We start from the raw sequence: 19,580 nt of genomic DNA, 5'->3' as shown, positions 1-19,580 counted from the left end.
TAACCAAAAAAAGATTAACAAATCATATATTGCATGACTTAATTTTCAAAAGATCACCGTGGATTTGAAATGGATAGAGATGGTAAGAATTTCAAGTGGGAAGGAAGAAATGCAACCAAGTGAATACATCTGGGAATATAAAAATGGGGTGGAGATAAGACCAGCGACAATTTAGGGAGGGTAGTGTAATGGATGACACATGATATGAAGCAGCATGAGGTTATTGTTAGAAAGTAGCACCAGAGACAAAGGTACAAGCCACTAACATTTGAATATTAGTTTTATGACTATACAAAAAACAATGTCGTTTCATCAGGTCTGTGCTAGGCAGTTTTTATAACTTGATATCTTAATAAGACTTTTAAGGGGTAAACTAAAACTTCATGTTGAAATTTATTATTTTGTTTGTAGAAATGAATTAAATGCCATATATAAAAACTGTATGAAAATTTGTGTTATCAAATACTATTTCAAACTCTAAAAGTTAAGTTAGTCCTGGATGGCATCTACCTATTATAGCAAAGTTGTTTTTCATCTATATTTTAGATTAAAAATATGAAGATTTGGTAGTACTGTTTAACACATCAGCATATTAACAATTGGTGCCAGTTGTATTTTAAAATGTCTTTTAAACTGACTTCCATATTTCTAAATTAATGTATAATGTGTATATACTCAAGATTATGGAAAGTAGCAGTGCAGTCTAATGGAAAGAACAGCCGCAACGTTGGAGCTAGACAGATACGATTCTGTCACCGTTATGGATTGAATTTTGTCCCTCCAAAAGATGTGTTGAAATCCTAACTCCCAGTACCTGTGAATGTGACTTTATTTGGAGAGTCATTGCAGATGTAATCAGGTTAAGTTGAGGTCTTTTAGGTGTATGACTGGTGTTTTTATATGAAGAGACAGACATTTACAGAGGGAAGATGATGTAAAGACAGAGATGTAGCGAGAACCACAGAACAACAGAGGCAGAGGTAGAGTGATGCAGCTGTGAGCCAAGGAACGCCAGCTGCTGCCAGGAGCTAGAAAGCGTCAAGGGAGGCCTCTCCCCAGTCTGAGTCAGCGTAACCCTGCTGAATTCAGACTTCTAGCCTCCAACTGTGAGAGTAAATCTCTCTTGTTCTAAAACACCCAGTTTGTGGTAGTTCATTACGGTAGGTAGGAAATGGATGCAGTCGCGTATCAGCTGAGTCTCAGTTTCCTCCCTGTAACAGATTAAGAACAATTTTGGCATGAAGTAGGCATTGGGAAATAATATCTAGCCTTGTTATTGCTGTCCTTTCTTCAAAGATAATTTACATTTATATATTACCTAATTCATTCATTTATTGTTTATAAGTTTGAGATTGAGGCTTTCTGATTGAATTAGAGGTAAAAACCTTGCCTATGATTCCCCTTTGGAATCTCTAATTTATAGAAACATATAATAGATTTCATATGACCCACAGAATTTTATTAGGATATAAAGGATTAAACTTGTTCTGTAACTATACATTTAGAACTCAGCTAGTTTCTTTTTAAATTAAAGTTTATTGGGGTGACAAGTGTTAGTAACGTTACATAGGTTTTAGGTGTACAATTCTGTAATACATCATCTATAAATCCCATTGTGTGTTCACCACCCAGGGTCAGTTCTCTTTCCATCACCATATATTTGACCCCGTATACCCTCTTCTACCACTCCCCCTACCCCATTACACTCTGGTTCAGCTAGTTTTTTAAAAAAATTAATCTTCAAAAACAAAAGAACCTAGACTGAGTTTTTAAAAAAATTCATTCAACTGCTAACTTTTAAAATTTTATATTGTTTTATTTTAATTTTTTAATTTTTATTAGTTTCAGGTGTACAAAACAATGTAATAGACATTTACACCCATCACCGTGATAACTCCCTCCCCAATCTACTACCCCTCTGACATCATATATAGCTATTACAATTCCATTGACTCTATTCCCAGTGCTGTATTTTACATCCCGTGACTATATACTGGGGGTGCCAAAAAATGTATACAAGTGGACACTTTAGTCAGCGTTGCTCAATCAGTAGTTCGCCATAATCAGAAGTGTCTGGATGCTGATGGTAACTACTTGGACAAGCTTTTGTAATTGCAGAAGTCAAACATGACTTGTATTCATCTCGTGTTATAGGTATATATTGAGTATTACAATTTTAATACAGTTTTCTTTTCTTAAAATGTGTATACTTGTTTTTGGCACCTTCTGTATATATTTAATTATAGTTGACATTAAATATTATTCAGCTTCATCTTCAGGTGTACAGCGCAGTGGTTCAACTGCTAACTTTTAGGAGGTTCTATATAGTTTGAATATGGATGTTTATTTATTTCCTCCATCCCCATTATCTGATGAGCATTTTTGAGGGGGGTTGTTCTACATTGATATATTAGCTATTTAATGAAAAGGAAGCACTTCAAATAAAGAGATGAAAACGGTAAAACTGGTTACTAGAGGGTAAGCGGGGAGAGGGTGGTAGATGAGGGTAAACGGGATGAAATAAATACATGGTGATGGAAGGAGAACTGACTCTGTGTTGTGAACGCACAATGTGATATGTAGATGATGTATTACAGAATTGTACACTTGTAACCTATGTATCTTTACTAACCATTGTCACCCCAATAAACTTTAATTAAAAAAAAAAAGAAGCATTTTAAATACTTAAAAAATGTTCAGTACTCCGGGATACCCTCATTGTACCCCTTTTACTTCTCTCACTCTTATAATCCATACTCACCTCTTGCTGTGAGGGCCTGGGCTAAACAAATGACTTAGTCTGCAATCATGGTGACCTCTGTGGAAAACTCAGCAATACCCCTCTGTTTTGAGCTTTGAGTAGGAAGCAATGTAACTTGCATTACTTCCTCTGAGGCAAGAATGTGGACAACTGCTCAGCCTTGCAGACTTCTCTTTTTGCTTAAGCTCTCTCACTCACAAAGCAGAGAAATTTGCTGCTGTGGTGTCACACCAGTGGCACTAGTATGACTCATAAAACTGAATGTGCTCTAGTCCCCTCGAGCAGGGGTAATGTCATGCCCTTCTATCCCCTACTTAGCTGAGGTCTGCCCTACCTAATGCCAACTGAACGAGCTTTCTTGCTGCTGGTGCTGCTGTAGCTAGTGTTTCCAGGCGGGAATACCTGCTTGTTCTCAGGAATTATTTTTGCTTTCCCATTCCCGAATCCCGAGATACAAACTGTTTTCTGTTCTCCACGATGAATTGTTTCCACAAAGTGACGGCCGATACTACCAACCAGCTGGGTTCAAGGAGCCGATTTTCCTGATTTTCCAACCAACTTTTCTCAGGATTCGGACACAGGAAAGCGAAAAAAATTCCTGAGAACAGGCAGGAATTCCCATTTAGCAACCCTAGCTGTACCTCATGCATATACCAGTGTCTGCAAAGGTGCTATCTCTGGAAGCTTTCAGTGCTGCAATTGCTAAGAATTCTGCAATAGTGTTAGAGTGGCCTTCTCCTTTGCTCTATCCTCATTTTGTCACCTGGTCTACACAGAGCCACACTACTCTAGTTTATAGTGGCTCAAAGTCACAAAACCTACCCCTTTAGCTTCTACTCTACAATCTAATTCCACTTTTCTGTTTTCTGAGATCTAACCTTTCCTTATTACTGATTGCCAATTGTTTTACGATATATAAATGGTCACTATACAAGCACCTTAACTGGAGAACCCCTGATTGATTCTCAGGTGCTAAGCCCTAATTAGAGATGTACCCCCTTCTTGGTACTGTCTCCCTGTAGATAACACCCACTCATCAGCCCTTGGAGAAATTCGCTGACTACTAGGTTAGGTTATGTGTTTCCATAGTATCTGTGGAATCACAGTATCCTTTCTATTTCTGTTTTCTGTATTAGACTCTGAGCTCCATGAGCTCAGGTACTGGGCTGAGTCCCCATTGCCTGGAGCATACAGGCGCTCAGTAAATATTGTAGGGGTTCAGAATAGGCCTCCCAAAATGTGCCACTTTGGCATGGGAATTATTTTGAACTGAAGGCAGTCAAGACCCTGCAGGCTTACAAGAAATTTTTACCTCTCCCTGAAAGACTTTAAATTAGGGGCCTTTCGCATAGAGTGACAACTAGAAATAATTTTATGACGTATCTATCTGTAGGGCAGGGCAGACTTCTAATTACTGAACATCTGTTCTTCGTATTGTCCTTCATTGACGTTCCTCTCCTCTGAAGCCCCCAAGGTGATCCTTGGCTCAGAATACCATGTAGATATACCTCATTTTCCCTTTTTTCTTTGAAGCTCTCATGTATGTGGGGTCTTTGACGCCACACTCAACAGCTACAGCTGCTGCTGAGTTCCCTGGCTAGCCACTGCTGTGGCTGCTACTCTGATCACTCGCACTCTTGTCTTGGTCTCCCAAGATTCAGTGATTTATATGGAGAGGAAGTCATCCAGACTCAATTGATCCAGACCTTGTGCTTTTGTACTGGCCGCCGGAGTATATTATAGTAAAATAAGACGCATTAGAGCTAATTGCCTGGCTAGGTGTTATTTTCGGGGAAACATGGTAGGGAGAGAAAGGACTCATTTATCCCTTTGGCTTCTGAAGTGGGAGATGGATTCCTGTTTCCATCCAAAACTCTCAAAATGGAGAATTCGACAATACTTGGAAGAATGTTTGGATGCTAGACAGCTTAATAGCAACACAAACAAATCAGCGTTATTCCTCAGATATTTGTCTTCATTCTTATAATCTGAAGGTCCTGAGTTTGTACATTAGAAAGGATATGTCCGTTGTGTGAGAGGGCATAGTAGGGTGGAAAGAGCATAGATTTTGGAGAAAGGTGGAGCTGGATTCGAATTCTTGTGATTACAAGCTGGGTGACCTTGGGAAAATTACTAATCCTTCCTAAATGGCAGTTTCCTAGGTTAAAATAAAAAACTTCGTAGGACAATTGTACTTTTTAATGAGATGATATATATTAAATGCTTATAATGTCTGGGACTTAGTGTACATTCAATAAACACTAGTCAGTAAAGCACCGCATATCATTATGTCTCCAGTTTACCTTCTTAGCCTTATTTCCTTCCAACATGAAAACTCCACAAATCCAAAGTGTCTATGCTCATTATCCTTAAATGTACCTGTGCTCTTTCTTCTTCATATGCTCCCTCTTTTTCTTTTTTACAGCTTTAAAAAATTTGTTTTATTTTTATGGCTCAGTTCAAATCCTCTTTTCTCCTCAATAAGAAGTACTGGTCCATGTAGTACTTACTGTCCTCTTTAACATTCGGTTTGGCAGTTAGCATTTATAGTAGTTATTTTCTTGTATTCATGTGCTTTGGTAAAGTAGTCTTCTAGAGGGCAAAGGGCAATCACTATTCTTGGGAAAAAGTAGTTTAATAGAAACAACAGTAGACTTAGAGTCAGAGATCCTTGGTTCTGTCCTACTACCGGCTGTTGCTATTTGTGTGACCTTGGGCAACTCTGAATGTGTTCTTCTGTGAAATGGAGATAGTACTATAGGGTTTTGGTGAGGATCAGATGAAATGTGTATATAATAGAAAGTGCTGTGTAAACTGTATTGACTAAGTATAAGGTATGAGTGCCTTTGTATTTCCCTTACACCTTTTGTCATGCCTTGTGGATCGTAAGGCTTAACATGCTAATGATGATTTTTTTTTAACACTTCTTTCAGATTTTTGGAATCAAAAGACATGCAGTTTGTTTTGTGCGTTTTAGAAATTGTAATCACAAGATTGTGATAAAAATATTACAGCTATCCTTTGATTTTGTTGATGTACAATTTATTAGTCAATTCTTGGTTCCAGTAAAATGTTCAGTTTTAATATACTGTAGGTAGTACAATTTATTAGATTTCCCATTCCATCATATTATTTTTGTCCAGTTAAATAAAGAATATATATCTTTGCTTAATCACAACAGATCATCATTCTTTCCTACTCTGCCCTAGAAACTAATTTGAAAGAGAGTGATTTGAGAAATTTCTGTTCAAAGGCATACAGTATGTTAATGGGCACAGCTGGCAACTTTCTTTTTTTAATCCTTAAATTAGTCTTTAAAAAGAAAGAAGATATGTAGAGATTTTTAAATAAAAAAATTGGAAACAAATTTTAATATAGTTTAATATAGTTTTTTAAATACAATTTACTCTCCTAAATGGTCTCTTCTTTCATCTCTTCAAAATCATAAAACTTGGCTTTTAAGTGGAATATTGTGCACTAATAGGCCCCGGGCATTAAGTTGCGGCCCAACAGTTTTATTGAAAAATTACATGTGCTTTTCCTCTCCTCATTTAGGAGAACTGTGTTTTTAGCTTGTTTTTATTATGTGCCTAGCTTCTCTTAGATATTTGCAGTGAATGAAAATTTTCTCTAGACAAAGTTTCATTAGTAAGCAAATAAGCTTTGATGGAGAACATTTCAATAGGTTATATCAGAATTTGATAAAAGAAGTTTATTAAGCACTTTGTGGTTTGTGAAAAGCAACTCGATGTTATAATTAGATGCTGGCTCTATTTTCTCTCTATTACAAATTTTAACCTTTTTTTTTTGCAATTACAAAGAGAAGTTAAATATCCATGTATAATGTTTAAATGTTTAATTTCAGAAATAAAGATTAGATGGCTAATTTTTTTGCTTTATTAAGGTAAAGATAATTAACTAGGGCTGTTCATCCTAAAGTTCTTCTTTATCAAGAGAGTGAGAATATATTTGTAAAAGACATATTTGATAAAGGACTGTTACCCAAAATATACAAGGAACACTTAATATTCAGCAATAAGAAAATGAACAACCCAATTAAAAAATGGACAAAAGACCTGAACAGACACTGCACCAAAGAAGATATACAATATCTTACTCAATTTGGGCTGCTATAACGAAATACCATAGACTAGGTAGATTAAAGAACAGATACTCATTTCTCACTGATACTCATTTCTTCCTTGAAGCAGGGAAGTCCAAGATCATGATGCTGGGAGACCCTCTTTCTGGCTTGCAGATGGCCACCTGCTTCTTGTGTTCTCACCATGGCAGAGAAAAAGCTCTGGTCCCTCTTCCTCTCTTTATTAAGGACACTAATCCCATCGTGGGGCCCTCATGACGTCATCTAAACCTAATTACCCTCCCATCGTGGAACCCTCATGACGTCATCTAAACCTAATTACCTCCCAAAGGCCCGGCTTCAAATGTCATCACATTGCAGGTTTTGGGTTTCAATATATAAAATTTTGGGGGACACAAACATTTAGTTCATGCATTCCACCCCTGTGCTCCTCAAATTCCCATCCTTCTCACAAGCATGATACTTTCATTCTATCCCAGCAGCCCCAAAATCATCACTCTGAAGTCTATAAAATCTCATCTTAAATACCATTTTAATCAGGTAGGGTTGAGACACGAGGTACTATTTATTCCCAGGCAAAATTTCTCTCCAGCTGTGAACCTATGAAACCAGAAAAGTTATATGCTTCCAAAATACCATGGAAGGACAGACATAATGTAGATTTGTCTATCTGAGAGGGGAGAAAATTAAAGGAAAAAAGGGATGACAAGTTCCAAACAAGTCTCCAAAACCTAGTGAGGCAAATACCAATAGATCTTGAGGCTAGAGAACAATCCTCTTTGGTTTGATACGTTGCCTTCAGGACCCACTGGGGCAGCAGTGCTCTCCAAGGCTCTGGGTTGCTGCCATCTGGCCTTTGAACTGAGGATGTAGCCCTGATGGTCTGTAAACCACCTTTGAGATCTTTCTTTGTATTGAAGAACAGTGCATGTTTGCAGCCAAATGGCTCTACAGTCCAGACGTGTAGGAACTAAGAAGTCCTGTAGTCTTACTTAATTCTGTCCCTTCTGTTTCCCCTTCATTTCAAACTGACAGTGATTCTGCTCGAATGGCTAATGAGGTCATTGGTTCATACCCTCACTGATTTCTTTATCAAATAGTTAGTTGTTCAGCTATACCCTAGTACTCGTTACAAAACAAGCATTCTCATATTTTGCAATATGGATAGACTTGCCAGTTTTGCAAATTTTTAAGTTTTGGTCTCTTTTTGCTTAACAGTATTCCTTCTCCATTCATTTCACTCTTTTTGCATTTTACTATAAACAGTCAGGTGAAACCCAGCCACCCCTTTAACACTGCTCAGAAGTCTCCTAACTAAATATCCAGTTTCATTCCTCACAAGTTCTACCTTCCACAAAACACTAGAATACAGTTTAGCCAGGTTTTTTATTTGCCACTTTTTATAACAAGGATCCCCTTTCTACCAATACTCTGTTCATGATTATGTATTCTCTGAGAGATGGAAGCTTTCTCTCTAACTCTTCATTTCTTTCTAAGGTGTCACCAGAATCAGCCTCAATATCCATATTTCTAGCATTCGTCTCAAATCTCCAGTCTCTATCCGTTACCCGTTACCCACTCCTACAGACACTGTTGTCTTTTTAGGTGTTTGTTACAGCAGTACCCCACTTTCTGGTAGCAAAATCTGTGTTAGCTTCTTGGGCTGCTTAAAAACATGTATCACAGACTGGGGGCTTAAACAATAGACATATTTATCACAGCCTTGGAGGCTGGGAAGTCCAAGATCAAGGTGCTGGCAGATTCACTTCCTCACTTCCTGGTGAGAACCCTTTTCTGACTTGCTGACGGCTGCCTTCTCTCTTTGTCCTCACATGGGATGGGGAGAGAGAGTAGGGGAGCGAGAACAAACGCTCTGGTCTCTCTTGTTTTTCTCATGAGGGCACTGATCCCATCATACGGGCCCTGCATTCATGACCTTGTCTAATTACCTTTCAATGGCCCCCATCTCCAAATACTATCACATTGGGAATTAGGGCTTCAACTTAAGAATTTGGGGTGGGGGGCACAAATATTTAGTCCCTAATGTACAGGTGGCAAATAAGCATATGAAAAATGCTTCACGTCATATATCATTAGGAAATAGCAAATTAAAACGAGATACCACTGCATGCCTGTCAGAATGGTAAAAATCCAAAACACTGACAGCATCCTGTGCTGGAGAGATTTTGGAGCAACAGGAACTCATTCATTGTTGGTGAGAATGCAAGATGGTACAGCCACTTTGGAAGACAGTGTGGCAGTCTCTTATAGCACTAAACATATTCTTACCATAACATTCATCATTCCTACTCCTTGTTATTTACCCAATAGACGGAAAACTTCTGTCTGCACAAATTCCTACACACGAAAGTTTATAGCAGTTTTATTCATAATTGCCAAAACCTGGAAGCAGTCAAGGTGCTGTTAACCATAAACAAATAGACAGCCAGATATTGCTCCAGCAAAATGGGTTTATTCGGGAACAATAAAGAATTGCAGTTCAGGGTGAGCAAGTACAGAGAAACAAAGGAGAGGAACGATCTTTTATGGACTTGGGAGAGGCTGTTGTAAATGAAGAGTGTATTAGAGGGAACTGAAAGTTTGAAGTGTAGTGGCTTTTTCTTGGCTGCGATGGCTATCTTCCATTGGCTGAGCTGCTACCAGGCACGGAGGAATCTTGGCTTCCTCCTGCTGAGGCAGTAAAGTAGTACCACTTTCTGTTGGAGTTGCAAGGTACTGTCTTTCCCCGTGGGGATCAGTAGTGAGTTAGAGTTCTTTTCCCGACTCCATTTTAAATGAGGTTTGTGTTTAATTTTCACAATGTCTTTTAGTAGGTGAATGGATAAATAAATAACCTGTGGTACATCCAGGAAATGGAATAATGTTCAATGCTAAAAAATAAGTGCTCTCAAACCATGAAAAGACATGGAGGAGCCCTAAATGCATATTACTTAGTGAAAAGGCAAATCTGACAAAGGCTATATACTATATATATTATATGACATTCTGGAAAAGGCAAAACTGTGAAAACAGTAAAAAGATCAGTGGTTACTAGGGGTTAATGGGGAGGGAGGGCTGAATAGACAGGATTTTTAAGGCAGTGACCCTACTGTATGATACTATGATGGTGTATACATGTCATTACACATTTGTCAAAACCCATGGAATATGGAACATCAAGAGAGACTCTTAATGTAACCTGTGGTCTTGGGTGATTATTACGTGTCAGCGTACGGTCACTAATTGTAAAGCATGTACCACTCTGGTGGGGATGTTGATAATTGGGAAGCTGTGCGTGTGTGGGGGGCAGAGAGTATGTGAGAACTCTGTACTTTCTACTCAATTTTGCTGTGAACCTAAAACTGCTCTGAAAAATAAAATCTATTCAAAAATTCTTATAATGGAAACAAAGGCTCTCATTTAGCTATTAGGCCCAGTCTTCTGACACCAGCTGGTGTCCTGCAATTCAGTTCTGACACTATCACCCTGAGTTGTCATCACATTCCACAGGTGGAAGGCCATGGTCCCCAACAAGACTGCCACCACTTTAGACACAAGCTGTAAGTCACATCTCCAGGCTACCCACACTTCTGCCTAAGTAACTACAAATCTGGGGCGGGGATTCCAAGAACCCCCCTCACAAGACTGTCCTCACTCCATAAGCCAGTTGCAAGTTCAGAGGTCTTCAGGCCACCTATGCTTCTGACCTACTGGCTGTAAATCCAGGGTTGCCTGTGATCCCTTTCAGGTTAATAATTTCTTAGAGTGACTCTCAGAACTCGGGAAAGTGCTATATCTAGGATTACAGTTTTATTATAAACAATATAAATTAGGACCAGCTAAATAAAGAGAGAGATCTGGAAGGGTCCTGAATGCAGAGGCCTCTCCCTATAGAAGCAGAGCATATCACTCTCCTGACACTTCAGTGGATTAACCAACCAGGAAGCTCCCCTGTGCCCAGGATTTTTATTGACATTTCATGACATAGCCATGATTGATTAAACGTTGGCCACATGATTGAACTAAGTTTCCAGCCTTCCTCCTCTCCTCAGAAGTTGGGCTGGGCTGGGCTGCCGTCCCTAGTCACATCTAATCTTAATGGTGACCAGCCCCCATCCTTAGCCATCTTATTAGCATAAACGCTAGTGTGAATCAAAGGGATTATCAAAAACAGATACACTCCTGTCACTGGGGAAATTCCAAGGGTTTTAGAACCTCCCTGCCAAGGAACCCAGGACAAAGACAAGGCTAATTCTTTATTATACAAGACCAGGGTTTGAACAAATGGTAGCTCTTGAGAAACCTAATAGTGTTTTTTTTTTTTTTTTTTTTTAATTTGAAAATGTACTGTGGAAAGCTGAGGTGACTGAAAGTATTTAAGATTAGAAGATTTAAGAGCAATAACTGATTTACTGATCTTTGTATTAATCTGATATTTTAATTATGTCAACAGAAGAATGTCCAGCCTATAGAAAAATCTTGTAAGAGTTTATCTGAGCCAAATTTTGAGGACATGCCCAGGAGCAAAATCTCAACTGACTGAAAAAATGCTCCCGTAGAATGGCAATTTGCAGTTCCTTTTTTGTATTTACAATCAAAGGAGAAAAGTAAGGAAAGTTACATAAAATCTCTTGGTGGTAGATCAAGGAGGCAGGAGAAAGCCAAGTAGAGGAAATGTCTAGAATTGGATAAAAAGCAGAATGGAGAAGCACATACTTTTACATGAGTGGTACAGGATAGTTAATAATTAACATTTACAGTACGTAGAGATGGCATTCGGGGAACAAGAAACAATGAGGGATTCTATGGTCTTGTGCTCTGGTATCTTTGGTTGTGTTCAAGGCATCTTGAAAAGATTACTCTGACCTCCTAAATGCATAAGAACAACGGACAATTCACTTAAGGTAAAGATTGACCTATGCTAGGGAAGCTGTAGGCCTGGGATGTGACTACCTGCCATTCCCTGACCAATTAGGAATTTATAATCAGACCATCCTGTGTGGCTGCTTTTGATCATTGAGCTTGTCAGGCCTCCCTGTGGCCCCCCCTGAGCTTGTCAGGTTTATTATATAGCCCCCTTTTGTTCACAATTATTTAGATGTTATAGGTCTTTAAATCTTTATACATCATGAAGTTTTAATTTTATATTTATGGTTTTGATGCATAAATGAATTTCTTTGGGTAAAAAGGAGACAAGAATTTATTTGGAAAAATGAGCCAGTTGAATAACATACGGGTCTTGCCAGTTTTTACACTGTCAAAACAAACGGATGACCTTAAAAACAGTTTTTTCCCCCTGGGCTATAGGTTGTTTCATTGGACACATTTTTCCCTCTAATAGCAAGTTATTTTGGAATGTACCCACTTTCTCCCAGGAAGTGCTTAGTTCTATTTTTCTCTTGCAGATTGATTATACCGGAACAGACCCTTCTAGTCCCTGCAATAAATGTTTATCTCCAAATGTGACATCTTGTGTTTGTGCCATTAACTTCACATTGGAACAGTCATTTGAGGTTTGTATTCCCAAGTAATGTATTAGAAAATATTAATGCCATATTTTTATTATTTTTTTGCTAGTTATTATTATTTTTTGGTAGAGCAGTCACTTGAATTTATTGGAATCCATATACTTTTGAGGAAGATTGTTTTGTTTGGCTATTGATTGCGTTATGCTGTTTGGTAATTAACTACATGTATTTAAATAGTTTCTTTTATATAGTACTTTATATACTACTTTTATATAGTACTTTATTAACTAAATTTAAAATACCATATTTATCCTCTCACTGGGAAATTTTATAAATCAATAAAATTGTATAAATCAGTAGTGATCAAGTTTATATCTACATTTACTTGTATTTTAAAAATTATTGTTCAGATTGTTTTGCCTACTTTTAATACTAAAACAAGCTTTACTTTGGAAAATAAATACTAATTCACCCATCATTTTTCTATCAGATATGAAACATTATCCAAATGCAAATAGTGAAACCTTATTGATCTTTTATATCTTAATAATAAGCAGTTAGAACATCTCTGTGTGTAGTCTGTCTGCGTCTTTTGCACTCACACTTATCTGCCATTCTTGGAACTGAGCAGATACTAAAGGACATAAAGATTCAGAATAGGGATAGCAAGACCAGTTTGTGCCCTCCTTTACCTGCAAATTGAGTTTAAAATTTATTGTTTTATTCTTCAAGGAGCAAAAGTGCTTTAACACTTTAGAATTTTCTTAAAGATACTGATGACTTTTGTAGTCTCTGGCAGATGATTGCTGTTTTAGATGCACTTGAACTGAAATAAAGGACAATAAGGCTGCCTTTAAAAAAAAAGCAAACCAAAAAGCGAGACAGTAAATTTGGGAGAAGACAGAAATTTAATTATTTTACTTTCTTTTCAGCAGAAATAACATATAAATTTAAAACAGAATAAAACTTCTATAAATTTAAAACAGAATAAAACTTCTATTCTTTTTCCATGTGATGGACAAACTATCAAGTTGCATTAAGTTCTTTTTGTCAGAACAGGCGTAATTAAAGAAATGAAAGAGACTTGTAATGATTCAGAAGCTCCATTAGTTTCCTCCCTCATTAAAAAAAACAGTTATTTTAGAACGTCTCTTCTGCAAAGGCGATCATCTTCACATTCATTCTTTTGTGGGCTCTGTGTCCCTTCATAAGCCAAAACTTTGCACTGGACTAAAGCCTTTTCAGACAACTTCAAGTAAGTTATTTTTGTCTCAGTACTCATTGAAAGGCTCTCTTTCAGTTTGTAAGTTGAGTTTACTGTAGTTCTTTTTTTTTTTTCTATTTAAATTTATTGGGGTGACAATTGTTAGTAAAATTACATAGATTTCAGATGTACAATTCTGTATTACATCATCTATAAATCCCATTGTGTGTTCACCACCGAGAGTCAGTTCTCCTTCCATCACCAAATATTTGATCCCCCTTGAATTTACTGTAGTTCTTAATTGATATTTTTTAAAGCATATTCTTTGTTTCTGTGATATAATTTTGATAAATAAATGGTTTCCATGTAAACATTTTCTTTACATAGAATGGGAAAGTTTGTATAAATTTGACATTTGAAAATCAAGCTTTGTATTATATATGAAAACAAATCAAGTAAAAGCATACTTAAAGTGTTACTGAATTGCTTTTTTCTTGCATTCCTTTTAATTGAGGATAACATTATAGATGATAGAAGTAGCAAAAATGAAGGAGAAAATAGCCTCATGTTTTTGCTACTTCTAAAAATCTTAGTCATTCAAGATGGCTTCATGGCACCTTCTAAGTAATTGTAGTGTATTTCCAAATTGTAGTGTTATTTCCAAATTGGCTCCACTGAATACATTTACATACTTTTGTTGATTATTACAGAGTGACTCATTATCATAGATACTTTACTAATTATTAATTACTAATATTAGATAGCATTCTGTGGAGAAATTCACTATGTCCTAATTCATGTTCAGAATTACTTGGGTAAAAAGTGAAGTTTTCACCATTATCCCTTTGAAAAGTTGATGCTAATTGGCTGAAGACCAGTCTGAATTAGAGAAAGTTTTAAATTGAAAGTAGATCAATTAGAATAGGGTTTAAAAAAAATATCTAAATAGTACTTCTTTGACGTCTTTAAGGATGGTTTCAAAATTTACTCTTGGATTTTTGTAACATACCACCTTTAACCTTAACTTAAAATTTGTACCATTTTACTTGTGTATTGCTAAGTACTGGTAGAATTCACCCCAGTACCTGTTTTAAGTTTTCACAAATTTTGAAGTAGTAAAGTCCACAATTATATAGCTTTTATGTATGAATGACGCAATTTTAAACTTAATAGTTTTATATGAGTTTTTTTTTCCCTTTATGTTTCTCTAGGGCAATGTATTTATGTATTATGGACTGTCGAATTTCTATCAAAACCATCGTCGTTATGTGAAATCTCGAGATGATAGTCAACTAAATGGAGATTCTAGTGCTTTACTTGTAAGTAAAATGATGGACTAAGAAAATGTGGTACCTATGAAATAAGTATATGTGATAATTGTTCAGTTAGAAATGTTAATTTTAATATTGTTAGGATGACATGAAAGTGTTACTTTCCCCTTACAGTTTGTTTAGTGAAGGTTTGTAGTTAAAAAATTTTTTCCCGTGGAATTTACACAGATTAATGATTTCTTACAGCCAGAGGACACATTACTGCTTGCTCGTTTCTGGTAATGTCATTGGGATTTTTGCTTTATTAACCTATTTGTAATGGAATTTTGATGGACCTGGCATTCTGGGTATATAATTTGTTCTATTTGTGTTTGTTCATTATTATTATATTATAAGAATATGTGACTAAACTACTTTTAATTTCTGAGATTGTGTTTTAGAATTGAACATGTATGCATGCTCTCGATTTTTTAACTTCTGGGAAGCCTGAGTAGTCAAGTCCAAAGGGTAGGTTACTGAAAAACTGTCTGAGGAGCTTTTTGAAAACACAGATTCTGGAATTCTAATTCACAGATTCTGGAAGTCTAATATGTCAATTGTCTGCAGGGGTGGAGCTCTAAAATAATCTATTTTTAATAAGCTCTTCTTCTGATGCCCAGCCTGGTTTGGGAATCTGTGGACTAGTGGATCTTAGTTTCCTGACCGTTGTTCAACTTCCTATAGCGGTTGATGTACAAGTATTTTATGTTACTGCTGCCAATGCGACAAACCTTCAGAGTCCCAGAGCAATCTAGGATCTCTTAAAAATGGTGAATCTCTTAGAATGCAATTTGGGATCATATTGTGACCAGAATGGTCCTGATAAGCATATAGCTGCTCTGGACTGTCTTGACTGGTTCTGTTGCTAGTTCTTGATGTTGGGGACCTTAAGACATAACAAGTCTATTTAAAGATTCTGGTTAGGTCTATAATATTTGCAATCCAAAATAGTGGCGTTTATACTCTGTGGGATCCAATTTTTAGAACTCAAATCCAGAGAAGGTGATATTCTGTGAGACACACCAAGTTCCTAAGCCACTCTCAATTTGTTGATTGGGGTTGGAGATGGGTTGTGTTCAAAGACCCAGAAGTGGTGGTTGATTCACAATTTGTTTAGATACAAGCTCTCTTCACTGAGGGTGAAAGAAGCTGAAATTGATTCTTTTCTTAACAAACTGCAAGCAGAGCTTTTAGGCTAGACTAGGGATTGATGAGTTTTTTTCTGTAAAGGGCCAGATGATAAATATTTCCAGCTTTGTAGGTCATGTGGCCTCTATTGTAGCTACTCACCTCTGCCATTGTAGAATGGAAACAGCTACTATAGACAATAATTGAATGAATGGGTGTAGCTGTATTCCAATAAAATTTTGTTTACAAAAACAGGTAGTTGTTAGATTTTGCCTGCAGGCTGTCATTTATTGATCCCTGGATGAGATTGAAATGTATGATTTCAAGACCAGGTGACTTAAAAATTTTTAAATTTTTGAGATGGACAGGTTGAAGTCCAAGTTACTTAACGCTATGTGTAAAATTCTTCACAATCTAGTATCAACGTAGCACTTCAGTGTCATTGTTTTACACTGTATCTTTAATGTACCTTTGGCCTGGCTGCCCTGGGCCATGTATGCTGTTGCCTAACCATGTCTGGTGGCAGAAGTAATCTGCCCACTTGGGCATTTACATTTTATTTGCTTAGAATGTAGTTCTTACTCTTTCCCTAGAGGTCCTCTCATTTCAAGGCCTGCTGTTTTCTTTAGTGCCTTTTGATGCAAAATAACGTCTTTATATATTTATTTCATTCATATCCTGTTCCAAGTCACTTCTCACTTTGCTTAACAACCTGTTTCCTCACATCATCCATTCTTGCCCTTCTTTTCTAGGTCATTTTCTACCTAGCTGCTATAGTGATCTTTAAAAGAATAAATACCACTTCTCTGCTTAAAATCTGTCAATGGTTTACCAGCAGTTAGAGTAAAATCTCAGGATGATCTGAGCTATGCATAACTCTCCAGTCACATCATATGTTATCTTTCTTGTTGCCGTACTCTAACTGCATTTACCTTTCACCTTCTCAGAAATATCAAGTTCTTTCTCAATGGCATGTACTGTTCTCTATGTTTAAAACTCTCTTCTGCCTGCTCTTCATAAGGCTATCTCCTACTCTAGGTCTTGACTTGTATGATACTACCTCCAGAGACAAACATTTCCTTATCATAGATTCTAAAGTAGCTCTTCCTGTCCTCCCCCCATTAATTACTTGCATAGCATTTTTGTCACACTTATTACAATTTATAATTACATGTGTGTACTTACTTATCTTCTGTCTTCCCAACTACACTGTTAGCTTATGAGGGCAGGGAGCATGAATTCCTTCAATTACCAAATACCAAGTGCCTAGCCTGTGTCTAGCCAGCGCCTAGTACATGGAAGGCATTTGATAAATGCATGTTGAATGAATATAGACACCTTTATCATGGCTCTTATTTCATAGTATCATTGGTTGTGTACAGATCTGTTTCCTCTGTTATATTGTAAGCCACTTAAAAGCACCGACTTCATTTTTTTTCCCCCCGTTTCTAGCACCTTGCATGGTACATGGTACATATTAGGTACTTACTCATTGGCTTTCCTAAGCCAGTTACTGCAGAGTACCCAGCATTGCTTAGTTCAGTACCCGATGCACAGGTAGTAAATAATATTTCCCTTTCTTTTAAAACTTGCTTAAGAATTTAATGGCTAGAACATATTTGCCCTATTTAGAGTTTATTTACATAAGATAACCTTGTTTTTGAAATCAGAGTTTTCATTAGAACACTCAAATAGTAATAAACCAGTTATATGTTGTCTATATTCATAGTCTCAAGAGTTCTAACTTTATAAATCTAGATGGCATAGGGATCAAAAATGCTGAGAAGCCAAATATTAAAGATTATGTATTTTGAGACATGGCTTAATGTGGCCTTGGAGTCACAGGACAACTCAGATATGCACCTAATCTCGTACTTGGTTTTGCCGTAGCTCCTTGAGAGCTTCAGTAGGGGTTATGTCAGACCAAATCTGGAGGACAGGTAATTGCTGCTTGACTTGCCAGTAATTTTGTTTTCCTTGTACCCAGGTGCACAATTTAGAGAAGGTTGGTATATTCTAGGAATATGTATTAGTCTTTCCTTCCTTCCTTCCCTCCTTCACTCTTTACCGTGGCATGGGATTTAACCCAAGATTACAAAATTCCAGATTATCTAGTTGAACATGTTTATTTTATAAGCGAGGCCCAGATAAATCAAGAGACTTGCCCAAAGTCTCATAGTACATAGCTGGAACTAGAACCTCCAGTGTCTTTACTTCCGGCTTAATTAAGATTCCTTTCATTATGTCACAACTAGATTGACAGTAGGCTGCTTCTTAATTTTTCTTGTGGTTATGATTTCTGTGTTGGTATGAAAATCAAAAAGTCAATTTGATAATATACCTGTATGCCAAAATATATGCAAAGAAAAGTTACATTAAAAAGATAATACAGTGATGTTAAGGTATGTGTTTGAGTATTTAAACGTGACGTTGTTTATAGTCTATTTATAATACAGACTCATATGCATTACAAGTGAGAAACATGTAGGGATTTAATTTTTAATCAGTGATTAGGGCTAGCTCACAGTTCTCCTGGAAGCCTGGGTAATAATTTCTCTCTTTTTTCCTTCTTAACATCAGAATCCCAGTAAGGAATGTGAGCCTTATAGAAGAAATGAAGACAAACCAATTGCTCCTTGCGGAGCTATTGCCAACAGCATGTTTAATGGTATGATATAGATACAAAATACACATATAGACATATAATTAGGAATATTTGAATTATATAATCTAATTACGGGTTTGATAGTCTAGTAAACATGAATGAAATTGAGAAATTCAACAACCTTAAGATAAATATATCAATTAGTAATTCAGTGGGGTATTGTAATGTTTTATGACTTCCTTTTGAGAACTCTTATACTTTAAGAATAAATTTCTGTTTCTGGGAAGAAAGAAGGAGAGACATTGTGCTAACTTCCCTCTTTCATATATGATAAAATAAAAGCCAGGCTTCTTTTCCCACCAACTTTGAATACATATACCATTAAAAAGAAGCTACAGTTGATCATTTAGAGCTGCACTTTCTGATATAATGTGAACCATAAATGTGAGACATGTATATAATTTTAAGTTTCCTAGTCATCACATTAAAAACAATAAAAAGCAACAAGTGAAATTAATAGTATATTTTATTGAACCCAGTATACCCCATACATTATCATTTCAACATAAATTATATGTAGTGTATAAAAGTTATTGAGATTTTATATTCTATTTTTTTGTACTAATGTATATTATACATTTATAAACCATATTCATTTGGACCAGCTATTATTTTCAAAGGCTCTGTAGCCTTGTACCCACTGGCTACCGTATTGGACACTGCAAATAGAGAAATGGATAGTTCAGAAGCTATTTATTTACAGAATGCATTTTTTTAAAGAAAAGCAGAAGGGACAGATTTACCTTGCAAATTGTTTTATTTGGGTTAATATTAAAACATTTGACCTTATAACATATCAGCGAGCCATATAGGAAAGTGACCTAGAACTGTATTGAGGGAAGAAAAGTCCATCTGGGATTATAAAGTTAAAATAGTTAATTCACATACAAATAATTGAGCAACTGTACATCATATGCCTGCTCTGTTAACAACCACTTTTGG

General features: G+C 36.5%; 1 protein-coding gene across 1 annotated transcript in view; it reads left to right on the top strand.

Annotated features, from left to right (window-relative positions):
- The window catches only part of TMEM30A (transmembrane protein 30A), a 33,230-nt gene that overhangs the window by 8,537 nt on the left and 5,113 nt on the right, over positions 1–19,580 (top strand). The window contains exons 2-4 of the mRNA XM_019729606.2: positions 12,269–12,376; positions 14,747–14,854; positions 18,554–18,641. Of these exons, the coding sequence (XP_019585165.1) occupies positions 12,269–12,376; positions 14,747–14,854; positions 18,554–18,641 (304 nt within the window). The remainder of the gene's footprint in view (positions 1–12,268; positions 12,377–14,746; positions 14,855–18,553; positions 18,642–19,580) is intronic.

This window comes from Rhinolophus sinicus, linkage group LG05, assembly GCF_036562045.2.
Source record: "Rhinolophus sinicus isolate RSC01 linkage group LG05, ASM3656204v1, whole genome shotgun sequence".
NCBI classification, from domain to species: Eukaryota; Metazoa; Chordata; class Mammalia; order Chiroptera; family Rhinolophidae; genus Rhinolophus; species Rhinolophus sinicus.
Note: the sequence above shows the minus strand (reverse complement) of the source record. Positions and strands in the feature narration are given on the sequence as shown.